The sequence below is a fragment of the Amphiprion ocellaris genome, chromosome 4, assembly GCF_022539595.1.
Source record: "Amphiprion ocellaris isolate individual 3 ecotype Okinawa chromosome 4, ASM2253959v1, whole genome shotgun sequence".
NCBI lineage: Eukaryota > Metazoa > Chordata > Actinopteri > Pomacentridae > Amphiprion > Amphiprion ocellaris.
Window position 1 is genome coordinate 13,156,596 of NC_072769.1, and position 13,817 is coordinate 13,170,412.

Genomic DNA, 13,817 nt, shown 5'->3' on the forward strand with positions numbered 1-13,817 from the left:
AAAGTCATCGTTCTGGTCAAGAAGTGCAAAAAAATGCATACAGATGCCCAGCCAGTGTTACATATCCATAAATAGATGCATACATACAAGACATATATTCTGACAGCTTTGACAAGAATGCACTGTTGTTAGGCCTTGTTTTATCAGGACTCATGCTACAAAACCTCATTTTGCAACCTCCTCTTTCAGCCTGTTGCTCCTTCACATCTAATTGTACCCCTGTGTTGCCAAGACTTGGCAAGTTTTTGTCTGCTCATGTGAGCGAAGCCCCAGTGCTTTCGTAGACCAGTTATAACAGGTGTGCGATTGTGCAAATGTGTGTGTGTTTTTCCCTGCTATCCTTTGATCCCAAAGGGAAGAGCTTTGCCTCAACTTTACCATGCTCTGCCTCAGATCCCTCGGGGCCACCAAACTGGCATGGACAGCCTTTTCATTCAATCTGTGTTTGTGTGAGTGAGTATGTATGTATTAATGTGTGTTCATGCAAGGATTACAGCCTGCATTAAAGTATGAAACAAAAATTAGAGAAAGAAGCATATTGAGAGAGTGTGTGCATGATTGTGTGGGTTTGTGTTCATTTATGTGTGTGTTCATGTGTGTGTGTGCATGTGCGTGTGTGTGTGTGTGTGTATAAGGTGTTCTGTTTACGCAGAATAAATCCCTACCAGCAAGAAAGTATTAAATAGGATTAGGGTGAGGGATATGATTGCGTGGTTAGATACTAAATGGCATAGCAGCACACTGTAAATCATTGCACCTGAAGTCTGTAGGGACAGAGGGAGAGGGGAGAGAACATTCTTAGATACAAGACTGCCACACAAAAATGTGTGAATTCACACACATTCTTCACAAGATGTATACCATACCCCAGCACATACTGCAAGTCCCTCTTATTCCCGCTCACACCTCAGATGTCACAGTCCTGGCAGCGTGGATACACACAGACGGGTGACAAATTAAAAGGAAAAGCCTAAATCAATGACTAATGTAGATATAGGTGCATTTCATGGTACTATTAAGGAATTAAAATGCAATCATGCTTTGTTAAATCTATAACAGTGCTGAGCAGGTCAACTTGAATATGATCTGGTATCCAGATAGCAAGAGGAAAAGATCTAAAAGGCTTTGAACGGGGGCACAGATGGCAGGAGCTTCGGACACAAACACTGCTTAACTGCCCAGTGTTTTTATAAGAACGGTGACATCTACATTTAGCTCTATGGGAAAGACATCAGTGAATAGAAATTGTGGTCAACAGTGCACATTTGATGATTGTGCTGCCCGTTTGTCAATACAATATATAAAGAAATACAAAAGAGCAGTTCTCCCTTGGGTAACTGAGAATGTCAAAACAGAATGCCAAAGCACAACTGTCAGTAAAAATAATCCATGGACAGTTACACAGAGGAATGTTACAGTAGGGTTGCAGGACATAAACCGTTCTTACAGAGTTCTGTGTTGCAAAAACCACTGACACAGGTCTATCGAGATATGTAAAAAAAGTAATCTGGTCATAAGTCATTCTTCACCATATTCTTGACAAGTGGGTGTCAAGTCTATGTTTGGTGTACATCAAGAGGTTGCTATTTGTGGTTAAAACCCTCACTAAGACACATCTGTAGCTACGATTCTTTGAGACATTGTACACAGTTCAGTGTGTTTTTATTAGTTTGTTAATCATACAAACCAGGTCCTAACCATTTGCCTTTCTCTTTTCTGTCCTCTTTGTTTCTGTTTTAATGTAGAATCTGGACAATCAGACAGTTCCAGCCAACAGGGGGACACAGACATCAAACCACCTCCCAATGGTAGGTATACACACACCAACACACACGTCCATGTCCAAACACTGTCAAATCAGCATACTAGAATTGATTCTATCATGGATATCATTCTTAACATATTCCAATTGTGGATCTAATTAGCAAACACACTCACACAGATGTTGCTCCACAAACAGAGATGCAGATGGCTGCCCTCTGAAAGGCGTGTGATTTCCTTTTTTGAGGGAACATGGGGGTGTTTAAACCCAACTGTGTGTATTTTGGATGCATTATTTTTCTCTAAAGCTTTTGTGTGTTCATGTAAAGTCCTGACCAACATCATTTCTGAACAGGGCACCTGAGTTTCCAGGACTGCTTCGTCACTTCAGGGGTGTGGAATGTGGCGGAGTTGGTCAGGGTGTCACAGAGTAAGTAGAAAAATAAAACACAACAATTACAGTTTTACAGTATGATTTGCAGTTTGCAAATGTTTTTGTATTTATCAGTCAAAAATAAAATGGCACAATATTTTAATGAGGTATTTATGCTAAAGGAACCTACTACAACCCAGTAGATTCTTTTTGAGTGCATGTATTTCTGACACAGTACAACTCTGTGGATGACTATTTTACTCTTTTTAAAAACTAAAACTGAAGACTAAACTGAACCTTAAAAACAGTTTCTCTGTCTTGTTCCCTTTTTTTCTCCTCCAACTCTTTTTTTATTTTCTCTCGTCAGCTCCTGTAGCAACAGCATCAGGTCCTAACTTCTCACTGGCTGACCTGGACAGCAGTCCCAGCTACTACAACATTAACCAGGTGGCTCTGGGACGGCGCTCCCTCACCTCCCCTCCTTCCACCAGGTAAACAGTCCCAGCACTGTTTCTACACTGACAACAATAGTGTAGAGTGTAGAGGAAGCATCCATGACCATTATGAAGGTACAGCTGTCTACCATGAGTAGAGTTTCCAGTGGGTGAAACCACCATGTGGCTTTAGCAGATCTGCCTTGGTTTGTAAATCTCTGTGATGCCAAGGGCAAACTAGAGGGAAGTGTGAAATCACAGTGCTGTATTATTTGCCAACGATATATTGCATCTTATTACAAAGCCAATGAAGTACGCCATTTCATTGAGGTTTTCAGCCGTTAGTGGTATTTAATCCATTCCCAGTCTTGGAACCTCTTTATATATATGTGTGTCTCTCTGTTAGCTGCTCTCCTCTTTGTGAATGTATGATGGCTCTTTCTGCTTTTTCTTCTTTTGTGTCTTTCTAAACTTCCTCTCTTCTTACCTCTGTCATCTGCTGTCACTTTAGGTCTGAGGTGGAGTTGTACGCAAACCTTCCACGGAGGTAGTTATATACACCTAAAAGATCCAGATTACGGACACACATGCACAGGAAAACACACAGACATACACACACATAGAGAGAGTCTTAATTTGTGGCTGTCTCTGCTGTCTGTCTTTTCTTGCTGTTTTCCTCCTTTTTCATTCATAGTTTTGACATTCCTTGTGCTTTGTCTGTTCAGCTCCAAGACTTTGCAATAGTAATATTTTTTTCCTCTTAGATGCAATGCTTGAAGCCTGTTAATGTGAATACTTTCTAGTTGCTATTTGTGCTAGGTGTTCTACCGTAGAACCCATGCAGTCATAGACTAAAAAAAATCATGCTTCTTTTTGCCCTCTCTTTCTGCCTCTAACTTTTATTCCACCCACCAAATGTCCTTCCATGCCCCCAGCTCCACCAAGAGGAAGTCCTTAGACGACAGCGAGCTGGAGAGCCCCACGGATGATGTTTTCTACCCTGGACGCTCGCCTGCTGCCAGCTCCTCCCAGTCCAGTGCGTGGCCCAATGACATGGATGCAGGTACCCTCCTACCCCACCCCACACCTGTCACCTGCTGCACAACCATCATGAAACTTTCACGCCCTCCTGCCTGACCCCCACCACCAAAGTCCAGACTGATGCCTCCACCCGACTTTGTCACTTCTCCACACTCCCCACCTCAGTCAACTGCCTTCACTCTGGTGACTTCAGTTCAGAGGAAGCAGCACCTAGAACCACTTGTTTAGAGAAAAATGCTTCCTTTATATAATATTGAAATAGATGACCATGATTGACCTGTATCTATTGGTCATATAAGACCAAATTATATAAGTTGTTTAAATATATACTGCCTTACCTTCTGCTCAGTGTATAAGATATTTAAAATGGCATTGATTTTCGATGACAAAAACATTCAAATACCTGCCAAAATAATGGATGTTTAGACACACGTTGAAAGACCCAGTTTAGGTCTACTCCCAAAAATGTATTTGGCCAAGTAACAATTGCACAGTCATCAGCTTCACCCTGTGGCTGAGGCTATTTTACACTGATTTGAAATAATGTCTTCTATTTTGGTTCAGTAAACGGGTTTATACAAGCATCAGCATGTTTTAAATTACAGTCTGTGCCATTTCTGGTCACAATTTCTCTCTAACATCATCACAATAACCCCAGAAAATTTAATTTATCATGGATGGTGCTAAATGCTATCCACCACATGGCTCCAGACACAGGGGATATAAATGACAAGATTAAGGATGATATAATAGTTAACAGCAGCCTGTATTAAGGCTTTATGTTAGTATTTCCATTGTTTTGGCAGAGACCAGTACTTCTATGATTCAGCTTTTGACATTTCCCTCTTTATTCTACCTCCTCAGTAATACTATCTCATCCTTCATACAACCACAAGAAAACATTTCTCTTATTCAATTCCTTACCCTCACGTTAAAGCTATAACCATGCATATAGTTTACTTGATGTTGTGTCAGTTATCAGTCATTCACTACCTACATCATACACAAATGCTCACTCTAAACTACCTTTCTTTCCTTCTTATTCTGTCTCTCTCTCTGTCTGTCTTTCTCTCTCTTTTTGTCTCTCTCTCTCTTTCACTCTTACCCTATCTCATTGTTAACAATACCCTTCTTCACTTTCAGTGCAGCACCATTTGGCGAGTGTGCAGGAGAGGAAGATAAAACATGAAAACGATGGCGTGCAGTTTCCTTACCATGGTTAGAACAACATTGATTACACTCATATATATTTACATATATATTTGCTATTTATCAGCCTTTATATAGCTCAGTCATTCATACTCCCCAGTGTGTGTGTGTGTCTGTATTTTTTATATATATATATATATATATATATATATATATATATATATATATATATATATATATATATATATATATATATACATATATGTGTGTGTGTGTTTTTGTAAGCTGTACAAATGTGGTCAGGACAAGGATGCATGCCACAAATGGCACTTAACTTGTGTAATAATTTCAGTAATGTTTATTAGTTAACAGATTGATGTCATTGCTGCTGATCAAAGTTTTGCTTATTGACAGTACATTTCCTGTGATATACAGTGGCATGATTGTGAAGGATTATCCAGTTGGAGGTTTATTCTGTGTGTAATGTGAGGCTACAAGTAGCTCATCTCAGATCTCTGGCTTTATCTCTCTGAAGTCTTGTCAGTCCCTCCAAGCGACACTTTAACTAAACTGATGTCACCAAGCTGGCACTGACAACACCAGCAGGCATATTCACTCAATGTACCTATTCTGACTTTCTCAAACACACACACACACTTGTACAGTGACTTACTCATGTACATACCGACGCCCCCCACCCCCAACATACACATACATGCACTTGTACTGTACATACATAGATGGCCCAGTTGCAGTGACTCACTCTTACATTCCTCCCTCTCACGCAGACGTTCACACATTGAAACACACATGCTTATCATACTCCCCACCCCTGCAGGTGTTCAGGTTCCCACCTTGTCTCCATCCCTCCCTCTACTCAAATCCCTCATTAAGACACTTCTTTGGATCAGAGGTGTAAAACCCTTCCTCATGCTCCCTAGCTCTCCCTTCAGCCCTCCATCCCTGTCTCCCTTCTGTCTAATTGAAAACGTGTACAGCAAGAAGGGCCCTGGGGAGGGAGAAACATGTCAGTGGAGAGAAGGTGGAGCGAGAACCACAAATTAGGCAAGTGGATTTTAAAAAGGGGGTGGTGCAAGAAGGAAGAGAGGAGAGAAGAAGACTTTGGTGTACTCACTGGTGATAACTAATGAGAGAGAAGGGTTATCAGGGTGTGAGCTAGAGGAGCCAAGAGCCTTGGTTAGATTTTGCCCCACTCTACTCTCAGTCGAGCCTCAGCGGCTGCTCTTCTGCTCCTGCTCCACTTAGCTGTAAATGTAATTAAGAGGCTGCTCATCAGAGCCACAACAGAGGCTCCTGCACGCCTTAGCGCACCAGAGCCTCACCTCCCATCTTTTTCCTGTCTCTCTCTCTCTATTCCTCTGTGTGTATGCGCATCTCCCCCTTACCATCCAAAGTGCAGCACACAGCCTTGTACACCGCCTAATGAGTTTGGCAAATAAGGGTGTAGAATAGCATGCAAATCTGGACCCTTTACCCAATTAATTTACGAAATCCAAGTGAAAAATTGGAAAGCCAAAAGCTTTTGTAATTATCAGCCTTTTTGTGTGTGGGTTTGGGAATAATTTTAAGCCATGGCTAGCATAAAACATTTTTTAGTCAAGACAATCCAAGCAAATAACACGAGATTGATATGTATGGGAGAGCAAAGTAGCAGGGAGCACTGAATGTGTGATTTTGGTACAGCATGCATCTGATTTTCCAAAGAATTCCACCTGCCACTGGCATATCTCATCAGGGAATTCCTGTTCAGGTGGGGGATATATAAACAAGTAACACGCGCACACACACACACACACACAAACAAACAAACAAACAAACTCAGGAACTTCTAAATCAAACTCCACCAGTACAGCTCACAGTCTGTCCATAGCAGCATTTACTCCTCCTGACTTTCTCCATAACCACACACATCCAGCAACACACACACACACAGATGTATGAAGATGCATTCATACATATAAATCACACAAATGTGGTTACATTCAGATATATAGACATTATGGATTTCTGCACACACATCACACAGCCCAGTCAGACACACACATGCACAGCTGAAGCATGGTCCCAGATGGTGTTTCCGTGTGTGTGTAGCCTTGGGATCCATGAGGATGCTGGAGACATCTGCTCCACGGGGGGAAGGGGGGTGGGGGAAGTTAGTGGAGGCAATCGAAACAACCATAATTTCATATTAGTTCCAAATGATTGTGAAATATTTCTGACACCCCAGAGACTTGTGGTGGTGGGGGCCTTGATTGGTGCATTTGAGTTAAATGTTACAAGCCCTTCAGGGGATATGGCTGGACTTTTGGTTATGGACATGTGTAGTTTAAATCACTGGAGAGACTGAATCCCCCAACTTTCCTATACTTGCTTAAACCGCTATCTCCTGTCTTTTCCAACTGTGTGTGAGTGTGTTTGTGTGTGTGTGTCTGCGCCTGTGTGTTCTTCAGAGGCGCATCTGGTGGCAGGCCTGTTAGTGCAAAGAGACAGAAGGGTCATCATGGGAACGCTTGATTGGTTGCCAGTGAAATACTAAGGCTTGCCAGAAGAGGAAACAGTGCAGTTGTGGCGCACACACACACACATACACACACACACACACACACACACACACAAATCAGATCAGACCATCGCTCAGTCTCGGATGTACAGAAATATTGTCCTTAGCATTCCCTTGCTGATAGTGGCAGTGCTATAACTTCCTCTATGCGCAGATGTCAGTCTTCATCTGATCTTCTCTGTGTTTCCTCGCTATGATTTCTATATTAAAGATTAATTTTCTGCTTCCAAAATACAAGCATGTAAGACTGCCTCTCTGAAATCATATTTGTTTAATCTGTAAGGTTCTGGTTTTTACACTTTCACCAAATCTCAGTCTTTCCCATCTCTCCCCTCCGGTGTCTTTGCATCTTTCAGTCTCTGCAGACTTCTCTTATTTCCACCTTTCTCCCACCAGTTTGACAGTGTCATAGCAATCACTGCTAACTGCTGGTGTCAGAAGTGGGACTGGGGTTGTTTTCATGCTTGGAATCTGTCTGACAGTACAATACGCCCCCAGACTCCCGCTTCATTTGGGGAGGGGGGAATATATGTCTGCTAAAGACATAAATGGTTCACACATATTCACTCCCACCTGCTTGAGACTTAACTCTTTCACACAGGGAGGGAAGGTTTTACACGCCTCCACGCTCCCATAGACTTTCACACATCTCCAGCTGGAGAACTGAGGAGGAATCGTATTTAATGCCTTATTTGATGCGGAGGGGCCACAGAAATAGACTACAAAACAAGAGGCTAAAAAAGTTATGAAGCGAACAGTATCGCACCCCTTATTTGTTAGGAAGATTAGAATAAAACTTGCGGATGAAGGAATTTGTCTGTTGTTTCATCAGTTTAATGTGGTGGCCTTTTAAGTGTGTTCAGACGCATGTGAGTGTGTGTGCAAGAGAGATAATAACCATATTTAACATCTTATGACATTCCAATTTCATACGTGTTGTCAGGGCAATGCCATAAAGAAAAAAGACATTGCTGCATTTTTCACAGGTTCTGCTTTGCTCTCTTGCTCCCTCACATATTTTCATGTCTCCCACGTTCTTCTCGCCTCTCTTTCTCTTTCTTTCTCTCTCTCTCCCTCCCTCTGTCTCCTTTCTCTGTCCGTCTGCTTGTCTTTCGCACTCAGCAGCTGCCGTGTCCATACTGTACAGTGTGTGCTATTTCTGAATGAAGCCGTCTTTTCGTGCAGCCGGCCTGTGAGCTTTGCTGAAACCAGACCACAACTAGCTGACTGTGGCTGTATGGTGGCCTTGCTCGTACACAGAGAAACCCTAGAGTTGGCACCTGAAAGAGAGAGAGAAACAGAGATGAGACAGAAAAACATACAGTGGCACAGCAGGAATTATTATAGCTACAGATGTTCTTTGGCACGAAAACAAAGACCAGATTCAGTTTGGATTTAGCTATTTTTCTCCTTTTTTCCTTTGAAGACATGCACTTGTCATATATTGCTCAGCTCGCATTTTATGACCATAAAGCTGGGAGCTTGGAATCCTGAGTGTATCTCTGTATGAATTATTACTACCTAGCAGTAGTAAAACCCTATTATTAGCAATCAAGTTTTCTTGGGTCTTTTGAGCATCTTTATGCCTTCTGATTGCAACATTTACAGAGTCCTCCGAATGGCTCATTGAAAGGAACGGGAATCAATGGCCAACAGCCAAAAGGGACAGGAAACAATGCACTGCCATCAACCAATGAGAAAATTAAACAAACTAATCAGAAAATCATTATTGCTCAAGTCCCCTTCAATAAAAATCAAATTGATTTTTTTCTTTTTTAGTGTAGCCAATCAAATAAGCAACATTTTGTTGATTAAAACCACCTCTCTCTTCTCCTCCCTCTCCCCCCCACTTTTTTTGTTGATCCCATTTTTTTTTTTCGCCAGGACTGTCCTCGCCTGGTTCACTTAAGAAGCCGGGGAAGTTTGATTTCAACGCCCTGACTTCCCAGACGAGGTCCCCCCGCATGGCGTTCACACACCACCCGCTGCCTGTGCTGGCAGGAGTGAGACCAGGTGAGAGCCCTGCCATGAAACCCAACAACCCCCCCCCCCTTTTTATAATCTGAAAAAGAGAGAGAAGGAAAGGGACTGTCGAACTTGATCCTAGATTGCCATATTTACAGCAGCAAAACTCCTCTTGAAACAAACTAAATAAATTCTACAGTCGTGTGCCTGAAAATGATAAATCCTAAACGTACTTGCTGAGAAAACAGACGAAAACTTTCCAATCCTACAGTTGCAACTGCTGAGAAGCAATATGCCTGCAGAGTTTCACCTCTTCAGTGTTACTGCTATCATCATGGCTTGGCATAAATTCCTCTCTCTCTCTCTTTCAGTCTCTCTCCATCCATCCATTTTTACCACCATTGTTGTGCTTGTGTTTTTAATATTATCATTGCATGGTACTGATGCTGCATCCATGCCTTTGTGACTCATTTGCCTCACATCTTACTGCTTCATGCATTTGTTGTAATGTTTTTTCTCAAAGACAGACCTTACATTTAACATGACAAAGCTGTTCATTATGATATAATGACATTTACTTGCTGCATAAACTTAGCACATGGAGCAATGAGACACACTAAAGTGAAAATGTTAATTTTTTTTATTATATAGGCAAGAAAAGGGCAGCAGAGAACAAATGGCTGCCAGCAGTCGGGTTTGCTTTGCCACAGTGCATATTGGAGCCAATCAGTGCGTCATTACGGGGTTTTTTTTCTGTTTTTGTTTTTTTTTTTTTAACATTCAAACATGCCATCTCATTTGGATTTTTGTTCTTTGAAAGATTTGTTAGGAAGGGTTTTTTTCTCTGTCTTTTCTCAAGCAAAAGCAACCCATATATTTACAAATATGCACACTAAAGTAGATAAAACCCTTTAGTAACCTCCAGTGTTTCCAAGGTCTTGATTCAGTAGAGACAGTAAGGGCAAGTTGTCCTCATAAGGGCTTTTCAGTCCTATAGGATAACCAGCATGGTTTTTCCATCTCCAGTCAGAGAATTCCCAAAGTCTCCAGGATCTCAAGTTTGCCAACAAGTCCCTGTAGACCGGTCTCACTTTTCAAAGGAATAAATATGTCCTCCTCTCTCTGTCTCTCCCTCTCATTCCATTTGTCTCTCAAAGGGATGGATTGGTCCACAGCCAAACGAGACCTGCCATGTAAAGGTCGTTTGGACTCATTGCCCTCCGTGTTGAAACGTATTGAATTTTACTTGCGGAGCTCCCCACAGTATATTTAGAAAATATAGTTCTGGCTGGATTTCCCACCATTACGCAACATTGTTTGTTTGCACAGAGCATTTTCATAGCCTCTTAAAGAATCCTAAACACCAGATTGAATCTTAAATTGATTGGTAAAATTTGCTGCTCTGTTTTTTGCACGTGTTAAAAAGAGTGTGAGGGACCAGCTCGACCAACTTCATACACTCTTCAGAATGTGTGTGCAGACTGTTGGCTAAGAGTTTTTCGTGTAATAGAGAGGCTGTAATGAGACAGTGTTCAGAGATTTTGTCTTGGTGCATTTGCGCACGTACACAAGAATACACACATGCATGCATGTGTAAATTTACACTCTTGTGGAGGACGCGCTGTGCTAAAATGGCTGCCATCCAAATGGAATGTCCCTCAGAGGCCTTCGTTCTATAAAGAGACTGGAGGATGATGCAGGGAGGGAAGGAGAGAGGGATGAAAAGAGAGATGGGGTAGACAGAGATGGGGGAGAAGCAGTTAGCAAGCATGTCTTGCATTGGATGGGTTGAAACTGAAAGCTTTTGTTGCATAGGTCTGGTGAGTGTGACTGTAGTGGGGTATGGACTGGATGGTTTATGCCCTGTTTTTTGGCTCCACTGTGCCATGGAGAGCTGCCAGATTGATTGTTGCCTGATAATACTTGTCTGGAGAGTCTGCCATTGTGGCACACGCATACACACACACACAGACACACACACACACACACACACACAGCAATATATGTAAAAGACACATAAAATTGTGACAGACATAACACATTTATACAGACTCCAAAAATACATGCGCACAAAGATACAAACACAGAGACACACAAAATTCATCTGCCCACAGAAAACACAGACACATTCCAACCCCGAAACAAAAAAGATGTGGACGCCAGTTATACAAAAACAAGAGAAGTTTGAACAAACAGGGACTTACCCACTTTGTGAGTACAGTGAGGACAGTATACACAGGAGATAGCAGGTGACAGACATAATCACAGATGCTTGTTCGCCATGCTCCCCTCACCTAGCAGCTTGCCTCTTTAGTTTGGTGTGCCAAATTGCCAGAGCCATAGAATCACAGCAGACAAGACAGACAGTGGAGCCGAGTGTATGTGTGTGTGTGTGTGTGTGTGTGTGTGTGTGTGTGTGTGTGTGTGTGTGTGTGTGTGTGTGTGTGTGTGTGTGTGTGTGTGTGTGTGTGTATACGTGTGCGGTTGGCTAACTGTCTGACTAATGTCTCTGGGAGGTGTTTTGTGGTCGGTTGGGAGCAGAGGGGAGATTCTCTCTCAAGCTTCAAACTACTGGGCAGAACAGCACAGCAAGGATTTGCCGCTGATTGATTACACATCACTGACAAGCAATAAAACAAAAGTGGAAAAACCCAGTGTGTGTGTGGCTCTGTCATACCCTAGTGATTTGTGTATGTGTGGGTGAGAGAGAGAGAGAAAGAGACCGAAATGAAGAGGAAGCAGAAGGTAGAAAATACTGTAACACACCACTAGCGTGTATGCGGCTGCGGAAGTGTGCATGTGCGTGTGCATGTGTAGTGATGCCAGGCTTAACAGAGGTACAGAGAAATCTAGTGGGCTGATTTATAAAATGAATGGGACCAGATGTTGCCCAATAGCCAGGGATAATGCCAGTCATTTGTAAGCAGAAACAGCTTCAGTCAGTCAACCACGAGAGAATGTCACAGCTATTTTCTGTGTTAGGACAATAATAGGCCTAAACCGCAACCTGGTCTTTGATGCCAGCTGTCTTGGTGCTTAGTTAAAACATGTGCATGTTAAATTGTGTCATAGGTGTGCATGCTTAATGCACTGAATATTACAGTGGGTAGAGAGTAGGGCTAGGCGATATGGCCTAAAAAAAAATCTCCGATTTTTTCACAAAAAATCCCGATTCACGATTTATCCGATTTTTTTTGTACCCCCTACCTAATCTCTGCACGCCGGAGTCCAGTCTACTTTATGCAAATGAGCTGCAGCCCTCTCCAGGTAAACACACCGGATTGCAGCTGGAAATGCGCAGCATGTGGCATGCTGGTCCGGTTGCGGTGCGTTTCCAGCTGTGATCCGTTGTGTTTACCTGGAGAGGGCTGCAGCTCATTTGCATAAAGTAGACTGAGTTCTACTTTATGCAAATTGCATGCAGCGTGCAGAGATTCCACGCATCGTTAAACTGTCCTCAAACTTCTAAGCTAGGCGTCAGTGACCTAAAACGAGGACAGACTCAGCTGCTGCAGATTATTTATCGCTTCAAATGCTTTCAGAAATACTTTACGCTGTTTTTTGAAACAAAAGGGAAAATTTGCGGCCAAGCCACTGTGTTTATCCGACTTGTCTGCCGGACTGTCCAGCTGAAAGCTTGGTCACATGACCACGTAGCGGCCTGCTGTTGCTCAGCGCTGTCATGTGACCATGTTGTGGTCCGCTAGTGACCGCCCACCATCCGTGCGATTTTCAAATGTGGCGCGTTGCAGTGCGGGAAAATCGCATCTAGTGGACACGCGCCTTTAGATGTGCACCGCTCGCCACCATGTTGTTTGTGTATCAAGTGGGGGGGCGCACTCTGAACTACGGGAGCCCAGCGGGAAGGCGTTGGTGGCGGATGTTGATGAGAAAATTGATTTTCATTAAAACAAATCGACATAAAGTACAAACTCGAATTAATCGATAAAATCGATTTATCGCCCAGCCCTAGTAGAGAGTTATGTGTGTTTAACATCTGTGCTGTGTTTGAGTAGAAATATAACACAGTAACTTGAACTTTATTGTATTGTTTTCACTTTTTTTCTCTCTTCTCCTTACTTTTCTCTTCTTCCTCCCTTTTCCCATCTCCTTTTCTTCTCAGGGAGTCCCCGTGCCTCAGCCTCAGCCCTGCACTTCCCTTCCTCCTCTATCATCCAGCAGTCCAGCCCATACTTCACCCACCCCACCATACGCTACCATCACCACCAGGACCCGCTCAAGGAGTTTGTGCAGTTTGTGTGCACCGATGGCACAGGACAGCCCAGTGCACAGGTAAGTGATAGATGGGGTCTGCAAACAAAGGTGGGGTAATCGTAGGATGCTATGCTGCAGTAGTTTGACATGCAACCTGACATAAAAGAAAACAGACACTGTTTAGAAATCGGTTTTGTGGAATTAATTAAAGATGTTGAATGAAAGAAAGCAAGAATACACAAAGAAGTCGGCACACAGAATGACAGGCGCAACAAGGTGAAGTGAGCCAAAACCTGCA

The 13,817-nt window shown here is 42.7% G+C and overlaps 1 protein-coding gene across 14 annotated transcripts in view; it reads left to right on the forward strand.

Moving 5' to 3' along the window:
- The window catches only part of nfixa (nuclear factor I/Xa), a 113,493-nt gene that overhangs the window by 87,840 nt on the left and 11,836 nt on the right, over positions 1-13,817 (forward strand). For 6 of the 14 annotated variants that reach the window (XM_055010028.1, XM_055010038.1, XM_055010036.1 and 3 more), the window contains 8 exons: positions 1,746-1,808; positions 2,117-2,191; positions 2,502-2,625; positions 3,080-3,115; positions 3,504-3,631; positions 4,753-4,827; positions 9,224-9,352; positions 13,428-13,597. In XM_055010028.1, the coding sequence (XP_054866003.1) occupies positions 1,746-1,808; positions 2,117-2,191; positions 2,502-2,625; positions 3,080-3,115; positions 3,504-3,631; positions 4,753-4,827; positions 9,224-9,352; positions 13,428-13,597 (800 nt within the window). The remainder of the gene's footprint in view (positions 1-1,745; positions 1,809-2,116; positions 2,192-2,501; positions 2,626-3,079; positions 3,116-3,503; positions 3,632-4,752; positions 4,828-9,223; positions 9,353-13,427; positions 13,598-13,817) is intronic. The other 8 variants (XM_055010029.1, XM_055010041.1, XM_055010034.1 and 5 more) reach the window with 6 other exon arrangements.